General features: G+C 38.4%; 4 protein-coding genes across 7 annotated transcripts; 1 reads left to right on the top strand and 3 right to left on the bottom strand.

Moving 5' to 3' along the window:
- Window positions 1-437: 437 nt before the first annotated feature.
- UNE15 (Late embryogenesis abundant protein (LEA) family protein) lies at window positions 438-1,397 on the bottom strand. The gene is made up of 3 exons (XM_021951330.2): window positions 1,256-1,397; window positions 1,035-1,169; window positions 438-792 (listed from the first exon to the last, which is right to left on the bottom strand). The coding sequence occupies exons 1-3, from the start codon at window positions 1,307-1,309 to the stop codon at window positions 712-714; spliced, it is 270 nt and encodes an 89-aa protein (XP_021807022.2). The 5' UTR covers window positions 1,310-1,397; the 3' UTR covers window positions 438-711.
- A 1,573-nt stretch (window positions 1,398-2,970) lies between these two features.
- On the bottom strand, window positions 2,971-6,614 carry BAM1 (beta-amylase 1). 2 transcript variants are annotated; one of them, XM_021951234.2, is made up of 5 exons: window positions 6,444-6,613; window positions 5,776-6,338; window positions 4,950-5,160; window positions 4,200-4,310; window positions 2,971-4,118 (listed from the first exon to the last, which is right to left on the bottom strand). In XM_021951234.2, exons 2-5 carry the CDS (start codon window positions 6,108-6,110, stop codon window positions 3,318-3,320), a joined length of 1,458 nt encoding a protein of 485 aa, XP_021806926.1. In that variant the 5' UTR covers window positions 6,111-6,338; window positions 6,444-6,613; the 3' UTR covers window positions 2,971-3,317. The 2 variants fall into 2 exon arrangements, with proteins under 2 accessions (XP_021806926.1, XP_021806925.1); XM_021951233.2 differs by having other exon boundaries at window positions 5,776-6,614.
- A 4,758-nt stretch (window positions 6,615-11,372) lies between these two features.
- LOC110750876 (uncharacterized) lies at window positions 11,373-19,064 on the top strand. The gene is made up of 15 exons (XM_021951254.2): window positions 11,373-11,827; window positions 12,228-12,386; window positions 12,528-12,644; window positions 12,773-12,857; window positions 13,272-13,380; window positions 13,489-13,556; window positions 13,636-13,761; window positions 13,839-14,785; window positions 15,086-15,289; window positions 15,399-15,459; window positions 15,904-16,017; window positions 16,519-16,632; window positions 16,721-16,807; window positions 17,519-17,594; window positions 18,727-19,064. Exons 1-14 carry the CDS (start codon window positions 11,739-11,741, stop codon window positions 17,543-17,545), a joined length of 2,307 nt encoding a protein of 768 aa, XP_021806946.1. The 5' UTR covers window positions 11,373-11,738; the 3' UTR covers window positions 17,546-17,594; window positions 18,727-19,064.
- Window positions 19,065-20,820: 1,756 nt separating this feature from the next.
- LOC110750848 (7-deoxyloganetin glucosyltransferase-like) lies at window positions 20,821-22,691 on the bottom strand. 3 transcript variants are annotated; one of them, XM_088250195.1, is made up of 3 exons: window positions 21,941-22,691; window positions 21,497-21,658; window positions 21,164-21,380 (listed from the first exon to the last, which is right to left on the bottom strand). In XM_088250195.1, the coding sequence occupies exons 1-3, from the start codon at window positions 22,449-22,451 to the stop codon at window positions 21,346-21,348; spliced, it is 708 nt and encodes a 235-aa protein (XP_088106321.1). In that variant the 5' UTR covers window positions 22,452-22,691; the 3' UTR covers window positions 21,164-21,345. The 3 variants fall into 3 exon arrangements, with proteins under 3 accessions (XP_088106317.1, XP_021806916.1, XP_088106321.1); XM_088250191.1 differs by having other exon boundaries at window positions 20,821-21,616; XM_021951224.2 differs by having other exon boundaries at window positions 20,821-21,658; window positions 21,941-22,689.
- Window positions 22,692-23,626: the final 935 nt, after the last annotated feature.

Below are 23,626 nucleotides of genomic sequence, written 5' to 3'. Positions count from 1 at the left end.
TTGATTTTCTTGCTGCAATAAATTGGTTGCGATGAACGCAATGCACATGGACAAGGTCACAAGGCAATTTGATCCATGGAACAGAGAAAGTGGTGAGTGAAAAATGGAGCGTAATTACTATATTACCCTATAATTTTAAGTTCATTATTCAACTTGTTCAATGCTACAAGGGTATAATTGAAAATTCCCCCTTTTTGGTTGATGAAAAAGGTTTTATCAAATATTAAAAACTCTAAATACTAATAGAGTGTTAATTGGATTGGCCCAGGCCTTTGATGTGCTCCGAATTGGTGAATTTCCCATGGTACCCTTGTGTGTGCATTTCACCCCTTCCCTTCTTAACTTTGGCAAATTTTTTATAAATAGAGATAATATACTAACAAATATGCTTCTGCATTCTAGTCGTACAAAGAATGATGAATTGGACAGTCCACAGATAACAGTAAAAAGAAAGTATATTAATAAAGGTGAAAGAAACCAACTTGTTTGCAATGCATTGCATTGCATTTGGTGTGGTTTTATTACATAATTAAGCTGTGATTTGGAAGGAAAACAAATTAAAGATCTGTAGCGTTTATTACAACTGACAGACAAATTTTCTTGTCCCTAATGATTAAGGAAAGAGCAAAATGATTCTAAAAAGACCCTAAATCCATCAAAGTAGCTGCTAACACCACTTCACGCATCATAAGAGGAAGATGGCATGTTTGTTCATTTCTTTTCATTCATCCCAAGTGTGCTCTTCACACTGTCCATGGCACCATGAGCCATGTTCATCACTTGCTCTCCAGTCTGTAACAACACCAAACATTGCATTGTGAAGCTATTTTTAAATAATTTAGCACTTGTAGAAAGCAAAATATACCCAACAAATTTTTCTACTCATAACTAACGATATTTTTTTTATTCATTTTAGAGAAAACAAGACGGTCTTAAAGTCAGGGCATGTGCTACTAGATTAAGGGTTAGTTCATACGTCAAATTTCTCGTGTAAAAGAGTGAAAGAGTTAACAATTGATAAGAAATCTTTTAACCTGCTGAATAAATCCAGCACTTTGGTCCTTTCCATGCTGGGCAGACTCCTTGGCTGATTGAGCTGCATCAGATGTCATGTTCCTAGCTTGATTTGCTGTGTCCTGTGTGGATTGCATCCACTCTTCTGCCTTAGCCTGCACCAACAGAAGGGGTAAAATTGTCATAATAAATTAAATACTGCTGCTTAAATTGAGAACATAAATTGATGCCATATATATACCTGGCCCTGGCCTTGGGCTTGGCCTGCATTGAGGGGTTGCTGCATGCTAGACATTTTCTCTGAAGAAATTATGGTATTAATGAGAATGATTCTGTGTAAGTTGGGGTTTGTTAATTACTGATGTAAACTTTTGTTGATTGATATGTATATATAGACTAAGTTATGGTCCTAAAAGAGGAGTGTATACCGGGATCTGGGAACGAGTCTCTCCGCAGCGTGTATTTCTGCTGTTGAAATGGGCGTCGGGTGACATTAATTAGTATGGCAATAGCCAATTTTGGCATGGTCCTCCCAAAAGAGGGGACTATGCACCACCAAGCATTGACTGAGAAAATCTCGGGTAGTGACTTTCTTGTCACGTGTCAGGATGAGTGGTAGACACTGTCCATAATATTGTCAAGGGTGGGGGGTGGGCAAGTGAGATATAGCTCAGTTGGTTGAGCTTTTCCACCTCCACCCATATGGGCTGAGATTCGAAACCCTCAAACCCCCAATGAATATTTGTCTAAATCCCCCTACCCCAATAGCTTGTACTAAAATATATATATAGAGAAATTCTCTTATGCGGACATCCGGACGTTATTATCGTGCGGACGCCGTGTATTTTGTACTACCCCTCTCTGTTTTCCTGCCTGTTTACAATACGATCCGTACGATAATAACGTGCGGATATCCGGATAAGAGATATATATATATATATATATAGGTGGGCCAAATTTCTAATTATAGCAAATATTAGGGAAAATGTTATTGCTTTAATAAAAATTTCCAAAGGGTGCATTAGTTCCATATTTGCACGTTCTGTTTTAACTAAGCCTTACATGCCACACATGACAAGGATATGTCGACCCAAATTTGTGTCCACTGGAACCCAAATTGAGAAGTCGTTCAAAAAAAATTATCTTTAGAAAATTTTCCCCATCAAAAGCTAACCAGTAAAATTTTGTGTTGATTTGTACCATTAACTTTGGCATTGATTGGTTTACATGCGTCTAATTTATACCATTGATTTTGGCATTTCTTGCTATGAGAAAAAATTTCAAGATAAACATGACCACTGAGTGAAAGATTTAATGTCCATGATTTTTTTTCTTTCTCTTTCTTGTAATTTGGACAAATTTATTATTAAATAAAAACTTGTGATTGTTTTGCCAAAAAATATAAAAACTTATGATTGGGGCCATAGAATTCTTTGTGCCAATGACTCAACGAATTCCACTTGGTGTGCTTGTGCATCTGAAAAAACATAATTGACAACTTGAGAAAGCTCTAAATAACACAACCGTACACGTAATTTTTCACATGACGTGGCGAGTTTATCAAGTTTATCCCCAAGTTTATCCTCTAATTATTGAAACATTAAATAGGTTTAATCCAATACTAATTTTTATCTATTTGTTTTAGATAATATCATTTAAAAACTATTTCTATAAAACCCTTCAATGCAGGGTGCATGTGGGTAAATATTGGCTGGTAAAAACCAAAACCATATTTCTCATTAGCATATTTCCATAGTTATTTTTTTGGGTTGAGAAAATGGATTTCGTTAACACATCAAGAAGACAATACAAGATGTGACAGCAAGGAGATAAAGTGGCCTCATTAAAACCTTTATGAGGAAAATTCAAAGGGATAAAACCTCATAGGAGGAAAGAGTACCACACACACGTCATAGACTAAAGAGTCAAACGTCACTAGAACTGAGTCTTCCATAGTTATACATAGAAGGAAGAGTGAACATTTTTATTTGGCTAATGGAAATGTACAACAGGCACTTTTAAGACTTGTGCATACAAGAAAACTATATATGAGTTTGTGTAAATCATGTATAATATTAGCATGATAATAGATAAGGTTTTTGGGGATACTAGATTTACCGCCCATCTTATGGTACACAGCCCCACTCATTTTCCATAGCCACAACTTAAATAAAAGAGCTACGGAAAAAGAACCAGGGATTGAAGTATTGCCATTATCTGACCTTTATGTGTGGCCAGGCAATATATAAGATAGTTTCGAGGTCGGTAGAAGCAAAGCTAGCTAAAGCCTAAATTATGCAATCCTAGCGCATAAGAACGGCAGCCTCCTGCACCAAAGGTGTAGTAACGTGTACGAAATGCTCGGCTTCCCTCTCCACCTGTTCCCGGCACTTGTGACTGCCCTTTTCCTTCATTGTCTTCACGAATGCCACAAAATGCCTCCAGTTATCAGGCTGGAACAAGTGCGGGTTCATCCTCAAGTATGTGAACGCGCACATTTGGTTGCCTTCGGTATTTTCCTCAACTTTCAACGACGATGCTTCCAATATCTGCTTGTGTGCGTGGTTGTCGTACCTTGGCAATGCATTTTCACCTGCGAGTGGTACGTTTGTTTTCTGAGTCGCAATAGCCACTTGCCTAACAAGCTTCTCTGGTAAACATTGAGCCTCCTGTGGCTGCTCGTGGTCACGCATCTCAATGCAAGTGAAATTGAATATTGCACCATGACGCGCTAACATTTGAGCAATAGGAATGTAACCATCCCGGAATCGTGTGTTGTAATACCCTGCTGTCAGCTCAGGGGCATGGGACCGGGTTCCGTAATGCCAGTGGATGCCTGCAATCTTTACTGAGATCTTCACACCATGATTCTCAAAGAGAGACTTGGCTGAGGTAAGGATCCTCTCACCATGGTCCAGGAGCATCTGAGAGTACCAGCCGAGGAAGAATTCACCATAAGTACTGTTCCAGCCTCCACCATCTTTTCTGAAAAACGGGGTATCTTCTGGCCATTTATTATATTCACCGGCATCAGTGGGGCCTGTGCTTCCCCATTCTGGCTTGCCAGCAGCTTGAGCAGCAGCTTTTAAACCACTGAGCATATACTGCATCATGTTACATATATTAGTCATGTTCTAGGAAACAAAAAGCTACAAGCAGAGAGAGAGAGAGAGAGAGTTAAATACCTTGTCAAAACATTGGAAGGCACCAATTCCGGGAAACCTCCATGTCCCATTCTGCTCTGGATATGAAGGGTAACGAAGCTCACCTGCTGGCCCCATTCCAACTTGGATTTCCTGAATTAGGAATATTGAAACAAATTAACAAACAGGAAAGGCATGTGGCAGCATGTTCAAATGTTACAAAACTAAAGATTGAATACGGTTGCAGACACATGCATAGTCTTAACGAACAATAAAAGCCATTCATTAACACCAGAATTTTGAGTTTTCTTTTTCTGTTTAGCATTCCTTTTAAGTGAACTTGAAGCAATATGATTTTTCAGCATGTGCCAGAGGATGAGTTTATCCTAAGCATCTGATAGCACATTTACCACCAAGGTAAGAACAAACAAGTTATTCAGGCACCTCAAGATTCAAAGTTAAGTTAATTTCAAGGTTCGAAGTGCAGCAAACCAATAAAGACACATTAGAAACACTTCTTCCTAAGGCAATTGCTATGACCCAACAAGCTCTTGAACTGTTGATTCAGTGTAAACAGTTTATGTATCCATCTTTCAGGCACATGTAATCGATTCTTTAACAAGAGGAGATGCTTTAACAAGGGACACAGTTATTATTAAGTTTTATAAAGTGGGATAGTTTCAATGGCACCATAAACTCTATCAGAAAATTGAAGTCACAATCAAACAACTATGAAACTCTTAAGCACCCAACTGAATTCAACTAGTAAGAATAAATAGCCTGAAGTATTACCACAATGGTGTCACTAAGGAGGTGTTTGAAGTTGTCTCTGAAGGCACGCATGAAATCAGCGTAACACTGCACGGGTGTCCTGCCCTTAAGGACCGGAAGGGTATCAGCGCCAAGTGATAAATACTCGCAGTTCCTCCTTCCCCATTGATCAGTGTATGCAAGGTCTGGATCCTTATCAACCTCCTCCACAACCCACTTGGGTAAAGGAATACTGTGTTCAACAAAAATAGACTATTCACCAAAGCGCCACAAATCTCCAAAATCCCATACAACAATGTAATGTTCAAGTGCAATGTTGCTATAGATGCCATTATCAATAGAAAATAAGACATCTTTATTGGTAATGGTATATAAGAAAAATCTAATCTATATTTTTTGTAACAAATCCAATGAACGCATTATTTTAACAGCCCCAATCCAAACTACAGCTTTCACTAAAAAAGGATGGCATATGATCATATTGGTTATGATGTTTCTTTCCTTTAATCACAGTTTATCAGTACCTAATCATGAGAACTTTACAGTTTTACTATCCCCAATTGCAAAACATAATGACAAATTTAAGACCCAACAGTTACTTTTCTAACTGGTATACATCCATTTTAACAAATATGTTGTTAAGCCAGGCCTAGATGTACTGCTTAAGTAAATTAACTTCCAGAAAAATCTATTCAGCCAAATTCAGACAAAAGCTACTGTACTATTGTTCACACAAGGAGCGTGCACCCACGCTCCAAAGTCGCCCGTGAAAGAAAAAATTAAAACCAATCAGAAAAACGTGAAAACAATGAACAATGGAAATGACGTGAGAGAGATAGAGACTCACGTGACAGAGTCCCCGACGTTGCCGCCACACTTGTGAAACGACATCACAGCCTGGACTTTGAGGCCATGCTTCTTCGCCATCTCGAAAAGCTCCGCGTACCCGCCCCAATTGTACGCGCCGGGCGCTTCCCTCTCCACCAAACCCCACCACACATCCATCATCACACCCTCCACCCCCGCGCTCTTCAACGCCTGAAGACTCGCGTTCATCGCCTTCTTCCGATTCACAGAGTTGTTCATCGTCACGCTATCTAACGGCATCATCACGTACACCGGCACCCCCGTCCCCTTAGTCTGCGCACCCCTCACCTGGTGCTCCAGAACCGGAGATTCCATCTCCGTCGCGAACGCCTGGCACGCCACTGACAGATCGCGCCGGGTCGACCCGAGAGGCGACCGGCAAGGGCTCAACGGCGGCGACAATCCGTCGATTGCGTCCGGCCTCTGGGTTTTGCACGTCAGGCTCGCCGTCGGCGACCTCCACTTCGGCGATGCGCTCACCGATTCAACGGAGGATGAGTTCGTATCTGTCGTCGAAATGGATGCTCCGGCGAGTGCTCCGATCTGGTGCGTTAGGTTCAACGCCATTCCCGAAGCCAAACAGAAAATAAGCGTAGAAAGTGAGAAAATAAATTAAAGAGGAGAAAAAGCTGTGTTTTGGAACCCTGCCTTTTCCTTTTGCTCTGCGTGTGAATTTTTCGGCTTTTTGGAGATTCAGATTCTCAGTTAAGTCACAGTAGCTTTTGTTTTTCAGATCTTTTTCGGATTTGAAAATTTGTGTGGGAAAAGGGAGGATTGTGAAGCTCCTGCATTTATAGAAACGAAAGAGCTTGGTTTGGAACTGGGTTAGGATAAGATTTAAATAATCTTTTCTGAGCCGCTACCTTTCCGACACGTGTCCTTCACTCCACGTGGCAGCGGGCTTAGCGGCCCAAAATGTGACGGCTACGATCGCTCGGGATGCACATGAGACGACGAGTCTGGACGTTGCGATGGCGCTTCGCGTGAAGTTTCCAGACTTCTGGGTAACGCGCTTTGCCGCTTTGCCGCCTTGCCGCTTTGACACGTGGGGGCGAGGAACTGGCACTGGTTAAGGAACCTGTCCTTAAGGCTTAAGACATGTAGTTGGGTGAGATTGGGGGTGGAGGTGGCTTGTTACTGTTGTTGTCGTTTTGTTTTCTACGGTAGAGAAAGTGAGATTTGACACGTGGCGGACGATGAGTAGCGGTGTCAGTGAGTGTTTGACACGTAAGGCTAGGTTTGTTTCGGTATGTGTTGTGGTTTATGGTGACGGTGAGGGTATAGGTCGATAGGATGGGTGGGCCACAACTGAATCAGCTTGAGCCCTGACGTTTATGATCTATTTGGCATCCAGGTGTTGTACCTGATTTTGGGGATCCGGAAATTAGAGGATCGTTTGATTCGAAACAGATATTATTGTGGACAACGGCATCTGTACTCTTAAAAAAAAGGCTAATATGCGGTTTTGCTCAAAATTATATATCATAATTGTTAATTCATCATTAAGGTTTGTTTCGGGTAAGTTAGGACTTAAACTATATAAAAATGGCCAATTTGTGATTTGCTGTCAATTTTTTTGGGCAACTTCGTAAGTTTAAAGAAACAAATTATTAAATAATAGCAAAAAAAAGTCAAAATCAAAACACAAAAGAGAAAACAAAAAACAAAATAAAAACCTAGCCCCTCTTGTATTGTACCCAACCCAACAACTTGTTCCCCACCTCCCCTCATCAGCGTCCCTCCCAACTAGGCGTGGTAATGAGTCGTGTTGTGTCGGGATAATAAATGTGTCGAGAATACTCAACTCAAACTCAATCTATTTAATAATCTGTTTACTCATTCATAGTTTCCAATTAAAAAAGGGGAAACATTAAAAAGAGGAAATATGAGACTACATCAGGTTCATAAACATGTTATTTCACATTATTTTTATTTTTATTTTTTTAAAAGGAAACTGAGACTACATTAACTTTAAAAAATTATTTTAAAAAACAACATTATGTCGCGCTTCCTAATTCCACAATAGGAGTCTTTAGTTTGGCCATCTGGATCTCTTCTCTTGAATTTTCACACACAGCTTCTTGAGGCTCATCACTTCAGCTCTCAAAGAACCTAACATGTTGATAACATACTCTAATATACCATGTTAAAATGCAAGCATTTAACCCAAACTAATTGGCAATTGGTGAAAAGACCCAAAATCTTTTAAGCACTGATGCAAAGATATTCTCCAATTTGAGATATATTCTCAAACACAATGTTGACTTTATATGGTCTTGAAATTGTTAATATTGTTAGGTTTTGGCATCATAAGATTACAAGAAGAAAGAAATATTTGTATGTGTTTGTTTCAACTTTCAAGTAAGAAATATTGTGCAAACAAAAAAATTCGAGTGTGCCCAAGTCATCTCATTGTTTCTCGAATTAATTGAATGGAGGAAGTCATGAATTGGGGAAGATAGAATAAGGGAGAGAATAGATGAACATGAGATCAACTATCCCTCTTCCCTAATGATTATAATCCATGATTTTCATATATTGAATTATGAATTGTAATATGGAACTCACATAATTTTTTTAATTATTTCGTATGTGTTAGTAAATGCATGAGAAATTAGAAATCAGACTAAATCCAATACTTGTAGGTTAGTAAACGCAGGGTAAGTAAAAGGAATAAATTTAGTACTCATTCCAAGAAAGTGTGATGCTTTCATGTTGCATTTGGTTACATGAGGGGGATAAACCTCAATGCTGGTTCTCAGAAAAATAATAATTCCACAAATTTCTATGATCAACTCACTAATGATTCCTAACTGTTTGCGTAGGTTTTCAACCTCAATGCTTTTGTTAGCCTCATCTTCTTCATTGAGGCAGTGAGCTTATGATAAGATCGGCAATGGCGAATGAATGAATTAACATTTCCTCCTCCTCTTCCATCGCTTCCACTTCCCAAATTCATTTTTCTCCTAGTTTGCTAGTTAATTAGGGAAACTTGATCATCATTTCCATTTGAAGTAAGAGATGAGAAAAACCATGACAAATGAGATGGGCCAACTTCAAAGTTGATTATTAAAATCGATGTGAAATTTTTATAACAGTTGAGTGAAAAATGGGATGGTTGTCTTAGTTTCTATAAAGTCGAAAGATTATTGAAATGTGCGCTTTCGGAGATAGAAAGATGATGAATAGTTGAAGCTCACAATTTTTCCATTTGAGTGATTTGCCCCAAAATATTAGTTGGAGATGGCCAAAAAAGACGGAATACACATTGTTGAGGCCCAAAAAATCCACGGTTTGGCCCAAATAAATTCTCGGCCCAATGCAATACCTTACCGAAGAGAAGCCCAATTAGGGCACGCGAAAGTTCGTCATACCCGCTTGCACACATGCCACGCCAAGCAAATAAGCAACACGTCGCGCTACAAGCTTAAGTGGGCCCAAGCCACTCAAATGCTCGGGGCTTGCCTGAGTGGGTTGTGGTATGGATGGTAACAAGTTATCATGGGGCCCATCGATGGGTCGAGAAATGGAAGTCTCGGGTCGCTTGGGGGCCTCGGGACTCAAGCCCATTTCTTAGGCCCAAACGCGGGTAAGCACAAGAGAGAAAGTAGCCCATTGCCTCAACTAGAATAGCCCAACTAAAATAGCCCAACCAAAATAACCCATTACTTTAGCCCATAAAGCCCTAAATATTTGGTGGATTTAGCCCACTTATTAAATGACTTGGTTTTATATATTAAAAGGCCCAAACCATTTGAATAAGTGGAAGTCAGGACCCTCAACATTCGGTTGAAGCAGAAAACCTCGAAGAAGCCAAAGATTCACATGTGAGGGGCTGCTGGGAGAACAAGTTCCAAGTGCAAACATTCAAGAAACCAAAGGGTATTGGCACGCAGGGGAGAAAGCTATCTCTTAAACCAACAGGCACACCCACTTTCTTTCCTTCATCAGATTTGGCCATGGAAAAAGGAAGAAAGAGGAGAAAGAAGATGGGTGAAATAGGGAAGTTCCCCTCCGAGGCAGCCGCTGGAAGAAGCCTGGAGCACCCAAAATCTCTGATTTTGTGGGATTGGGCAGAGCTGACTTTGCCACCATGAGGTAAGTCAAGAGGGAGGAGAAGAAAGAAGGAGGAAAGCTTAGCTAGATTGGGAGGAAACCATTAGGGTTTCTTGGAGAAGAGCAAATCCCAGCAGCTATAAATAGAACCCCTCTCTACCCAACACAATACACTTCAGAGAGCAAGCTTCCTCTCTCACCTGCAAACTCAGTAATTTTCGTGCTTTTTTGGTCTATTACTCTTATTTCCCCCATTTTTCCCCTTCTGGCAGGCTGCTCAGAGTCACTGCCAAGCTGCCGGAAGTTACACTCAAGCCACCCATTCCTCTCTTTTCCCTCATTCTCAACCAAACCTCTCTGCTAATTCTTCATTTCCTACCTTAATACCTATTTTCCCCTAAGAATACTCAGTTTTCTCTCAAGTGCTAAACCCATGATAATTTTGCTCCCATGCCATAATCTTCTCATGCAAAGCTAGAAGATTTATTTGTAATTTGTTGTTATTTTTATTGGTGAAGATAACCAAAATACTTCCTAAGGCCTTGCTGCCCTTTCGAAGCATTTTGGGGCTTAATTTTCGAACTCAGGCAAAGGGGACAACTTCATCAGCTCAGCCCATTTGCTGCCGGAAGAAAAAAGCCCCTACACACATCTTGAAGCATAGTAATAAATTATCACAATGTACTATATATAATTTATAGATGATATAGTATTATGGAGTATAATTTCTTACAAGGAAAGATTTTTCCACAATACATTATTGAACCTTGCGTCATTCCCAAAGTTCGATGAGTTGAATTTTAAAGTATACATTGCATGAATTTAGTAACAAGGAGGCCTAGTTTGGGCAATCTAACATTTAACGTTGATCGAAATTTGAGAGTTGATTTGTCTTTTGTGAGTACCTAATTCTAGTATTGTATTTATGAGCAGAAATTCTTCCTATAAAAGTAATTTCAAACGAACTCGTAGCATCTTGTAGGGAATTCTACTCAAGCAATAAGTTGTACGAAGAAAGGAAGTCAATATGCTTGTTTTATACAATAAGTTTGCCATTATGAATGTGGAGCAAATAGTAGAGAGACAAATTGACAAGAGTAAGGAATTGTTTGTTCAGATAAAAAAAAAGAAAAGATATTTATAAAAATACCCAATCCTAGACATGTATTTATAAAAATACCCAAGCACTATTTAAACATAGAAACATACCCAAAATGGGTTTTGGGTATGTGTGTAATGATGGGTTTTGGGTATGTTTATAAATGGGTTTTGAGTGTGTGTAATGATGAGTTTTGGGTATGTTTATAAAATGTTTTGGGTGTTGAGTATTTTTATAATTTCAGCCCCCATTTTGGGTATTTTAGTGAAACTCCCAAAAAAAAAAGGAATTGTTTGTTCAGGCTGCCGTTTAACAAAGCTCAAAACGCGTGTCGTTGGTTCCCTACGACTCCACACATGAGGGCTGAGGGGGCCAAGGGCATTGTCGTCCAACACACAAGTCACTAGGGCCCTAGCCGCCTAGAGCCCCCTCCTTCCTTCTGTGTCCAATGCCCATCACAGAAACCCAAGAAGGAATTTTCCCAAAACAAATCCAAATTCCACGGCCACAGACTTCCCTTCTCAATTTTCCATTTCTCGTCAACCAGAGATCTCGCCTTCTCGCTCCGCACCCGAGCCTACGCAACGCTCGCTCGCACAGAATCCACGCCCTCAACCTCAATTCAAACCCCTTCCTTCAATTCAAATAATTCCCAATCCTCCTAGGTTACGCTTACACGACGTAATGATTTGCATGTGAAACTTTGTTGATTGTTTTTAATTTATCAATCTGAATTTTGCCGTAGAATGCCGGAAAAGCTGAGATTATGACATTTTCCCTGGAAAATAATGAGGGCAGGTTCTTTGTGGGCCGACGAGCCCAATGCTCCGTCTACCTCTGTGCCGCGCATTCCTCAGCAACATCCATGCAAGCACAGGTAAATTTTAGAGTTTCTTTTTGGAATTTTGATAGGTTTTTTTTATTGGTTTTCGTGTAATTCAACTACCCAATTGATGCTCTGTGAATAAGGTTTCTGGGAAAATATTTATTGTAGCTAATTCCATTCAAGCTTTAATTTTCTTGCTTTAATTAGCTCCAATCTAAATGGGATGTTTCAATTAATTAGCTATCTTAATTGGTTAGAATTAAGGACAAAATTGTTGAAAATTGAGGAGTTACAAGTGTTTTTAAAGTAATTTTCTTGCCTCTAGAAGTGGATTTGGGTTTTGATTTTCTTAAATGATCAATCTGTTAATTACCCACTGATAATTTTAAGGTGTGCCTGTTGGGCATTCTGGAGTCAAAACTGATTTGCATGTATATGATGTTTCTGGCAGTGTTAGCAATGTCCTTAGACTGTTAGCACGGAGAGAGGTTTCTCCTCAAACAAAAAACTCGTCAAAGAAACTATGGGGGGAAGCTTCTAAGTCTCATTCTGATTCTATTGGCTCAAGGTGCGAAGCAGCTAGAGATGCTAGACATGGCCTTGTCTCATGGTAATCTGTCCCTATTCTTTTTAGTTGCTCTTTTGTAATGTTCATGCAATAAAAATAAAGCGTACTGCCTTTTCCTTTGTTAGAATCATTTTGCATTTAGTTGATCTTTCTGTTTGTGTCTTGAAACTGGGTTGACTACAGGGTGGAGGCAGAGTCCCTCCAGCATTTGTCTGCCAGATATTGTCCGCTTGTGCCTCCTCCACGGTCAACTATTGCAGCAGCCTTCAGCCCCGATGGAAAGACACTGGCTTCTACTCAGTAAGTACTGCTCTGTGTATATATTTTTCACTGTGGTACAAGGGTTTGGCTTAAGCGTAGGGTTGAGTTATATTTATTCCGAGAATTGTATCATTTTATCAATTTGCAATATGCAACTGTAACTGCAGCGGAGACCATACTGTAAAGATTATTGATTGCCGAACTGGGATCTGCTTAAAGGTGTTGAGTGGTCACCGTAGGACACCTTGGGTGGTAAGCCTAAAGCTCCCTTTACTCGACTTTATTATTTTTTTAATTCTTGGTGAGAATACATGAGTTTGAATGATTATTAGCTTCTTGCTTCAGCCATCTGCAAGATGTTGAACTATTTATTAAACAGACATGCTAGAGGTTTAGTGACACATTGAAGCTTCTTTTTCATCCATATTCTGTTCTATGAAATACCCATCTATGTATATGAGGACAAAATCCTCTTCAAATTTTATGCTTTCATAAAAAATGTTTTGGTTACTTTATCCAAATCTGTTTAGGGTGTTTCCACTTAAATCTAGCTATTTTATTCAGAAACAAATTTACTGGTTAGCAGATCTGACACTTCAGCATAGCTACTGGATTCATCTTGTTATCTGGCTGTGCTTTTCTTATTAGCTGGTTGTGCTTTCGCAGGTTAGGTTTCATCCTTTGCATCCAGACATTTTGGCTAGTGGAAGTTTGGATCATGAAGTTCGCTTGTGGGATGCAAACACGGCAGAGTGTATAGGATCGCGTGATTTTTGTAAGTATCTATGTGGATTATCATTTATAGTGATTTACAAACAATGAATTCTTATACGATTAAATTTGTGTCGTGGATATGATTGTTAGTGTGTTTTCCTCCACACAGTGCGTCCCATTGCTTCGATAGCTTTTCATGCCCAAGGTGAGCTTCTTGCTGTTGCGTCAGGTCACAAGGTAAGAGCTTTTAGTTGGAAATTTGACATAATTATTTTTATTTTCATTAATGGAATTAACCTTTTAAATCTTGCATTAGTTATACATATGGCACTACAATAAGAGAGGGGAGACATCCTCACCAACCATAGTACTGAAAACACGACGTTCACTTCGGGCTGTGCATTTTCACCCACATGCAGCTCCGTTTCTTTTAACTGCTGAGGTAATTTTTTGTGGAGTCATATTATTCTGTTTCTGTGATCAACTGTCTTTTAAGTCTGCCATTTTTCTGTTTTATAGGTCAATGACCTTGACTCATCAGATTCCTCGATGACACTTGCAACTTCTCCGGGTTACCTGCGCTATCCTCCACCTACTGTATATTTGGCAGATGCTCACTCTAGTGATCGTTCTGGTTTGGCAGATGGACTACCTCTTATGTCTCTACCATTTCTGATATGGCCTTCATTTGCTAGAGATAATGGGAGAATATCTATGCAGCGTAGTGATCTGGACAATGGTTCAAGTAGTGCACAACAAAGAGTTGATCCTTCAGCTTCAGTGCGACTTCTAACATATTCAACTCCTTCAGGGCAGTATGAACTTCTGTTGTCCCCAATTGAACCTAATAGCTCTTCTCCAGCACCAGAAGACACAGGAACTAATCCTTTCATGAGTGAAATGGAAACTGAAGTTTCTCAACCTGCAATGGACAGTTTGGAGCCTATGGAAGTTCAACCAGAAGGGAGAAGTAATCATATTTTCCCATTTGGTGACTCAACATATTGGGAACTTCCTTTCTTGCAAGGGTGGTTAATTGGTCAGACCCAAGCTAGCCAACGGAATATGCGGCTGGTAGGTGATGCTGCACATGATAATCCATCTGCACATGGTGAGATGGATAATACAGCTCCCTTAACTTCCTCAGTAATACCGACCAGTGTGAATCAATCCAGGGGTACTGGAAGATCTAGTTCCCGGCATCGTACTTCACGTACTCATATGGTGCCAACAATTGGGTCTAATGAAGGTGCTGGATTCAATAATATCACACACAGTGAAAGTGAGCCTCAACCTGTTGTGAACAGAATCCAATCTGAACTTGCAAACTCATTTGCTGCAGCAGCAGCTGCAGAGTTACCTTGCACTGTGAAGCTCAGAATTTGGCCACATGATGTGAAAAATCCTTGTGCTCCCCTTGATGCAGAAAGATGTCGCTTAATCGTTCCACATGCCGTACTTTGTAGGTAATTTTCTTTCTGTTTTCAACTTTCATGACATGTTATTGTTTTATCAACTTTAGACATTGCTTTTAGCTTATATTTAAGTCTTGTAAACAAGTACATTTTTAGAAGGATGCAACATCAATTGGTAGTTTGTATTACTGAATTTGCATTTTTATGCAAACAAATACTTCAACTTGATTAGTTGATGCTCATGAAGGGTTTGGGTATTTTTTCTTTTTAGCATTGCATGATAGTTTGGACTTTGATAGTATTATTACAGGCTATATCTTTTTTGGATCTTTACTTGTGAATTTGTTGCAGTGAAATGGGTGCCCATTTTTCCCCTTGTGGAAAGTTTTTAGCTGCTTGTGTTGCATGTATGTTGCCCCATATGGAAGCTGATCCTGGATTACAGAGCCAGGTCAACAATGATGTCACAGGGGCAGCAACTTCTCCAACTCGACATCCAATTTCAGCTCACCATGTCGTATATGAGCTCCGGATATATTCCCTTGAGGAGGCAACGTAAGTTTGAACTCCCTATAAATATGCGTTCTAATTTCTTACCTCCTCTTTAACTTTCCATATGAATTTTCTTTATTTCTATGTCCTGATGTTCATTCTATTTATCTAGATTTGGCCTGGTTCTTGCATCCCGGGCAATAAGAGCTGCCCATTGCTTGACATCTATTCAGGTCAGCTGCATTTTGAATATGTATACACTTATAGTTTCATGTTGATCACTAGTTTCTCATTGATCATTCCAACTATAACCCTCTGTTTGGATGAAGGAATTGAAAATTGCATAGAATTCTAAAATGACAGAATTTAGATTTCCATCATTTCAATTTTTGGCAATTGAAGATTTCAGTGTTTGGATTTATGTATGTCAATTTTGTAAATGGCACTATGGAAATTGTGAAAGACACCTATTTTGGTGGAAATTAAACTCAGGAATTTGATGCCCCAATTTCCACGATTTATTCTGCGCATCATTTATATGCAAAAGATTCATGAACTAATCATTTGAAGTTCTAAACATTTTTTTAATAATGTTTTAAAAAAAAAAAAATCAAGAAAAGCTTTGTACTTTCATCACACTTACTAAAGGTTTTTCATCCTGGAATTTACCATGGCAGTTCTCTCCTACATCAGAGCATATATTACTTGCCTATGGCCGTCGTCACAGTTCACTTCTTAAGAGTGTTGTCATTGATGGGGAGACAACAGTGCCTATTTACACCATTCTGGAGGTAAGAGTTTTTAGTTCTTTTTCCCCTCCCTTCTTATGTGTTTTGCCTGCGATCGAGTGTCAAAGTTTCATTTTGATCAGGTGCTTCAATCAATCTGGAAAAGTAACGTGTAGAAATTTGCGTGAAAATTAATCTACTTATAATAAGGACGATAATATGAAATTTTTATTAATTATGATTGAGGCTAATCTATGTAACCTAAGTTAGATTACACTAGACTTAGAATGCAATAAATGACGGTGTAAACTAAAAGTCATTTTGGAGCTGAATAATTATTTGTGTATGAAATAGATTTTATATCAACTTTATTTAAAGTTTCCTGGTAATTATGTCTTGTAGTTCTACTATAAGATACAATTGCTGTGCATGATATATACATTAATGTTAGTGTTGTTTCTGGTTGTCTCTACTGTAATTGACAGCTGTATTAGGTAGGTATAGGGTGAATTTTGGCATAAATCTATTTTAAATGTTCATGTAACAATCATATTTATTATTCAGGTCTATAGAGTTTCTGATATGGAACTTGTGAGAGTTCTTCCTAGTGCGGAGGATGAAGTCAATGTCGCTTGCTTTCATCCTTCAGTTGGAGGTGGCCTTGTCTATGGAACTAAGGTAAGCAATTGGGATTCAGAAAGATTCTTTTAGTTTTCTTTTTCCTCGGCCAATTTCCATAACTTACGAGTCGTATTATGAGATGCAGGAAGGGAAGTTACGGATCCTCCAATATGATAGTTCTCATGGAATGAGTCATACAACGTCCGCTTTTCTTGATGAAAACATGCTTGAGGTACAAAAAGCCCTTAACGAAATTATGCCTTTCCTTTTTGTTTTCAAAGTTGCTTTACAAATCAAAATTAACATTTCATCCTTAACATGTTTAATTACTTTTCTCAACTGTTCATTCTCCTGCGTTTTGAAAGTTGTTCCTTTTTGTGCTGTACTGTCTATTCTAGTAATGTTTTTCTTCTACTGTAACTAAAAATTTCTGGTGCCTACCTTTGAGATATTTGAGGAACAAGATGTTAGAACTCTCAACATATCAATTTAAATTGGTTCTCTCCAGTATTTTTTATTTACAGACTATTCCGAGAAAATTGAAATCAGTGCCAAACAAATAAAAAACTGGGAAAAACAAGCTTTGCTAAATCTTTACCAAGGAAAAAGTGTGGAAAAAAGTTTATATGAGAGAAGTGCAACATAAGGTAGCACAGTTGTGTCCAGCTGTGTTGGACAATGATTTCAGTTCATTTACTTGAACCAAAAAATAAAAAGAAAAAAATTCTTAGTGAATTTTAACGTGACTTTTAACATTATTACATGCTTCTTCATGGTACTCACGGTTTTGTTGTGTCAAACAAATCATTTGTGATTGTTACAACATTGTTGGATCTCTTGTGCATTTCGAGATTATAGTAGGGGCAGAGCAGTGATTTGGAATGTGATTTTGGTTTTGTAACAATATTTTGGTTACTAATATTACCAAAATCAATTATTGCAGGTCCCGACATATGCTTTGGAATGCTAGGAACTAGCCATCATTTTCCTCTTGTGAGACGAACCACTCAGCTTAGCTGGTTTGTTTTTCTTTTTGAAGATCTATTGCCTTTGGGTTTTGTTAAATTAATCTTATTGTGCTTTCGACATCGTCGTTTTATGGTGATTTGTGGATAAGATTTGTAGTATTATGCCTCTAATATTATCCTTATTTTCTAGATGTTTTGCATAGTTGAGTAAACAGATGAATTCCAGACCAAAAAAAAAGAGTAAACAGATGAATTTAATGCTTTTCTCTTGGTGTTTAAACAGTCAAATATTTGAACATAAAAGGCTAATTGGACAGAGAAATAAATAAGTCAGCTTTAATTGTAGAGATAAATAGATTAACCTTAGGCTTGAGTCCCTTTCCTTCTGAGGAAGTCCTAAGATTACATTTTGAAAATATAGTTTTTCCCTGAATAAAAATATTTGAGAGCAAATTGTCTTGATGTCTGCTGTATCCAACACAGCCATGGCCACCTTGTAGGAGTGTATGTGCTTCACAGGTTTGTCCAGACGATTGCTTGATGTATAATTTTAGAAGGGTTATCTACTTAATATTTCAAAATCTTGAAACATAGACTTCACTTTTGCGTATGGTTATAAGCTATACTTGGTTGAACTGTGTTCATTTGATTTGAGTTTGCTGAATTATTTCAATTTATGTTTTTGTGATCCTCATTAGCTATTTGATCTGGTCTGCTGGCAGTACAGTGCAACTTATATTCTTTTGCACCCAGTTTTTTTCATGTTTATTTATTTATCATTCGTCTAGAGGAAGTATAAGCATGCTCTGTTGTTGCCACTCTTTGTGGCCCTTAAACTAGGCGACCCCTAGTTATGGTACCTAGGTAAAGCATTAGTGAGTCAGATCATATGCGACTAAACCAAGGCAGAAATAACCACAAAGATTATGGAATCCCCTGGTTAGTATGAACATAAAATATGCAACTAATTCACTAACCTTCAACTTGGGTCAGCTTCAGTTAAGTAGTTTGGTGTGGAGGAACAGCAGATGGCGAGCACAGAGCAATGCTTATGCATACTGCCTCTAGAAAAAACATACAGAAGCATGGAAATAACTCAAGTGCTTAAGATATTAGTTTATGTTTTAATGGCTCTGATTTCTTTGGTGAAAAAATGTACGACGATCCTATGTTTTCTTTTCAGGGTGGAGTCACAGTGCACACATGAAGTTGAAGCTTGTAGCGAATTACACATATCAATTTACCTATAACAGTTAACCCTGTACCTGACTGTTGTTTCTTCAGTCAAATGCCTGTGAAATGCTCCATTCAGAATCAAAATATAACTCTGTAATTTTTCCTTTATTGTTTTTTTGTTAGAGTAAATGCTGTCTACACCACTAGGGAATTTAATTTAACAAGGAAAACTGATAAGTAAGATGGAGCAAAACATGTCAAGGACCATGTTATTGTATATGCTTGCTCAGGTTCCATTGGACATTGTTATTAGGAATGTAATTTCTTCTCTCAATTTTTTTTTCATTTTTTTTTCTTTATCCCTTTGTCTTGAACAAGGCATTAAGTTTTTAGGCCCCTATATGTAGGCCTTAATTGTAAAATAGAAAAAAAAAAGAAAAAAGAAGGGAATCTCATTGGTTGTTGGCCTCCAGTTATGTATAATTATTTGATGCATCACTAGTTGCCCAGATGATTTTATGCGAATGGTGAACGTTGCCAGTCTCTTGGTTTATTTTTTCTTAAAAATCAATCACAAAAACAACATTTGATTTATTTCATCAATTTTTGTCCAACTGCAGTGGTATAGAATGCAAGACGATTTGTACCAATAATCTTCGTTCTGTAAGGGCTAAAATTACTTAACCAAAAGTCCTGCTGATAGTGTTTGACCAAAAAAATTTAAAATTGCTAAGTCACACAAGTGCTAGGTGCTTCTCCATATAGCACTTTCAATTGCCTTTTTTAAAAAGCACATAAATTTAAAACAAAAAATTCAACATATTTTTGAAGAAAAAATAAATAAAATAGAGCATAAGTACTTTCTAAAGAAGCATTCCCAAATGAATGAATGACTGAAGTACTTTCTAAAGAAGCATTCCCAAATGAATGAATGACTGAAGCACGTAATAACAAAACAAAATATATAACATTGAAATAACCAAAAGGTAAACTTATAACAAGCTTTACCACTTGCTCTCTCTTGACATCATTACTAATCTCCATGCCAATTTGATGAGCACATTTTATATCTTAATTTATATTACTAAAATATATTTATTAGTCCTTTTCATTAGATAAATTCAGTTTGTTTTTATGAAATTTAAGAGCTAGAATTGGTGCCCATGTGGGGAATAGGCAGTTGCAGGCCTGTAAAAGAGAATAAAGCAGGGACAAGAGGACGATAACGAAGGGATTGGCGTAACAAAAGGGAAGTGCGATTTATTTGGTGATGGGCAGGCAGGGCATAAAAATTGAATAAACAAGTGAAGTGAAACGGCTGCCCATCCTACTAGCTTTAATCTCCAGCCTATAAATAGAGTGTTGCGGCATTGTTCAAAACCACCCCGCACCGGGAGCTCCCAACTTCTCAAGAGCTCTCTCTCCCTTCTCGCTTGTACTTCCAACTCTGTCATTTTCTCTACATCGCTCTTGACACTTGGACTTCCGAGTTATATTGCTGTGCAACACCTTCACTTGGGTTTTGGAACGCTTTGTCAAGAAATGCAGAGATTATTCCTTTGGTGGGAGGTTTGCTTGTTATGTGGGGAGGTTTGCTTGTTATGTGAAATTCTTCACATCTAGCACACTCTTTCCAAACTCATCTCATTCTTATTATTATTTTTAATTTTTTTGTTTTTGTTTTGATGTTGTTTATTTATTTTATGTGATCTAGAGATCATCTAGGAAGATTTGTTAAAAAGCATGAAACTGTTAATTCGGAACATCCTGGTTTAACTTCTTCATATGAAACATCTAACGAATATGAAATCTTGGTAGAAAATGTTAATGAGCGTGAGGTTGTTAAATAAATAAACAACATCAAAACAAAAAAATAAAATAAAAATAATAATAAGAATGAGATGAGTTTGGAAAGAGTGTGCCAGATGTGAGGAATTTCACATAACAAGCAAACCTCCCACCAAAGGAATAATCTCTGCACTCTTGACAAAGCTTTCCAAAACCCAAGTGAAGGTGTTGCACAGCAGTATAACTCGGAAGTCCGAGTGTCGAGAGCGATGTAAAGAAAATGACAGAGTTGGAAGAACAAGTGAGAAGGGAGTGAAGAACAACAAGATATATCATCGACAAGACAATTAAAGACATTCTCATACGCATTTAGCATCTAGCGTTTCTTTAATATAGTACTTGATTTACAAAGTTTTCCAAGTTTGAGGATGAAGAACCATGTGGACTAGCGGCTTCTTCTGCCAGTTTCTTCCACTCCATGACCTTGTTTTTCATTTGCTTACCTTTCTCTCCTTCCATCAACTCTCTAACAAGCTTTTCCACCTGGTCTCTCTTGACATCATTACTAATCTCCATGCCAATTCCCCACACATTACAAACACAATGACAATTTGTTTGCTGGTCCGCAAAGACGGGCAAGGAGAGCATAGGCACACCTGCAACCAGATCAGGTCTAATTACCCAAAAGAAGGGAAGCTTGCTGTTTGCCAGTCCCCAACCAAACTCCACAAGCTGTTCGGGTGTTACGACCGCTAAACTTCCAAAGTTCACGTAAACAACCGAATTTGGTTCTTTAGAATTTAGCCATTTGATGCATTCGGTTTCTTCGTTCCATAGACTATATCCCATGTCCTTCAAAGGGTACTCCGGTATCTGGTTAAGAAATAGTTGGAGAGGGCCAATTGCATAAACAAGTGGAAACATGGATGAGAGAGCATCCAAAACTTCTTGCTCCAATGCATTAAAAGTATGAAGAACAATGGCTGAACCTTTATCGAATTTTTTGATTGCTTCAATGGAGAAGATCCAAGATATGGCATTGGGATCTGTTGTAATAAAGTTGTTTGGGAGATCCCTTAACCTGATATCTTTCATTGCTGGAATCCAATCTATGATCTTGTCCAGAAAACCATTTGTTAAGAAGCTTTCATCTGCAAATACCCAAGTGAAGAAAAGAAAGCTTTTTTTTCACTATTGGTTCAATGACTCTCTGTCACATGTCCTCAACAATAATGAGAAGAAGAAAAAAAAAACACAAAATTTCCAATCAAATTTTGAAGTTGTTGTAATACAGTTTGATTTGGTACTTGTAGTTTTAATAAGTTTGGTTTGGTATCTATTATTATAGTTCATGTACTGAGTCAGGACACATGTTAAAATTCAAGTACCAAAAAACAAAAGTAAAAAAGCCAAGAAAATCTTCATTTGTTTACCTTTGAGAGGGGTAAGTCCTCTTTCCACCAAAGTGGGAAACTGTGTAAATCCCATGAAGCTGCTTGCAGAAATAGTGAAGAAGAGCACCACAGGAATTCCGATTTCTTCAGCTGCTGTGATGGTGAAGGACATCCAACCATCCGAAACGATGTGAGACACTGGAGGAATGTTGGCCGTGTGATTGAGTTTCTTGAGGAGGCCAAGAAATGGTGCTAGAAATTTTTTACTGACTGAGTCAGCAAGCAAAAGAAGGTCTTGAGTGGTATCTTCATCTGAGCTGTGAAGGCTATCTGGTATGGTTTCGAATCGAAAACCAGGCAAGCCGTCGAGGGAATTGGACCCCAGAGACTTAAGGAACCTCTTGTGATTGAACTCTGTGTTGACAAAGGTTATATGAACACCTCTATGGTGGAGGAGTTTTGCAAACTTAAGCATTCCCTTTATATGGCTTTGAACTGGAAAAGGAATGCAAACAACATGAGGCCTGTTACCTACTTCCTTAGAACCCATCTCTCAATATTTGTTGTGTGTATTTTTCTCTGTGTTTTGCACTCTCAGAAATGCACTGTTTTTATAGGGTTGGCAACAATTTTTTGTTTTGTTTTTGTGTGGCTGTATCATGACAATTAGTCCTACAAAGGAGTCAGGCATATGCAATTGAAGATGAAAATTATTAAAATGATTGGTGCAGTTTTATATTACATTGAATAATTTATATATGATATATTTTTGTATGGCTGTTTAAATTAAAAGACAAATAGGAAAGGGTTTATATATGCAACAAGCAGTCTGAGACAGAGCTGTCTTTGCTATGCAGACGGAGCTTTTCCAATTGACAACTGAACAGGCAGAAGGTCGCGTCTCAATCAGACTTGTCTCCTTGTGCCGTGAAACCGGGACTACACTCCCCCCCACCACACCTCGTCTGGAGCCCACCCCATCCTAATGATGGCTTTTTCTCTCTTTTCTCCTTTTGTCATCCCCTGCTGCCCCTTCTTCCCTGCCCTGCTCTCCTACTCTATAATCTACACTGTTGACCATAGGATCATAGGAGGTCTTTGTTTAGCAGAGCGATGGAGATGGATGATATGAATGGGGTGCTGAATAAGACGGTGCGAGCTTACCTAGAGGAACCCAAGCAACCCCTTGTCTCTTCTGTGAGCATCCTGACGTAATGGAATTGGAATTCATTCATTCTCATCTTTTCCCCCTTCTTCAACCGACGGTCAGATCTCACAGCATGCATGGGGTTTCCATGCCAATTGTTATGAGTTTCATTTTTCTATGTGAGATTTGTAAGACATAATATGTTGGACTGCTATTCAATTTCACAGGTTTAGTCTCAACATATTAAACAATGGTCATGATTCTTGTACTCATTAAACAATTAAATGTGTTGTTAAGTAGCTTAGACGAGACACATGCTTTGTTGGACGGATGTTTAATTGAAGAAGTACAGTCTCAACACACCAAACGGAGGGATAATCTAAACTAAAGGGGATGAGGGTTTCTCACATAGAAAGTACGAAGGTGCTATGGAAGTTCGAATCTAAAACCACTTATATACTATAATTGGACTATTGACTAACTGTCAATACTCTTATAATTTTAAACAAAATAGTCCAACCCATCAAATGTGACCTAAAGGTGCTTAAACGAGATACGTGCAATGATATGGCCGGCAA

The sequence above is a fragment of the Prunus avium genome, chromosome 1, assembly GCF_965620075.1.
Source record: "Prunus avium chromosome 1, drPruAviu1.hap1.1, whole genome shotgun sequence".
Taxonomy (NCBI): domain Eukaryota; kingdom Viridiplantae; phylum Streptophyta; class Magnoliopsida; order Rosales; family Rosaceae; genus Prunus; species Prunus avium.
The sequence above is the reverse complement of the archived record's forward strand: the minus strand, read 5'-3'. Positions and strand labels throughout refer to the sequence as shown.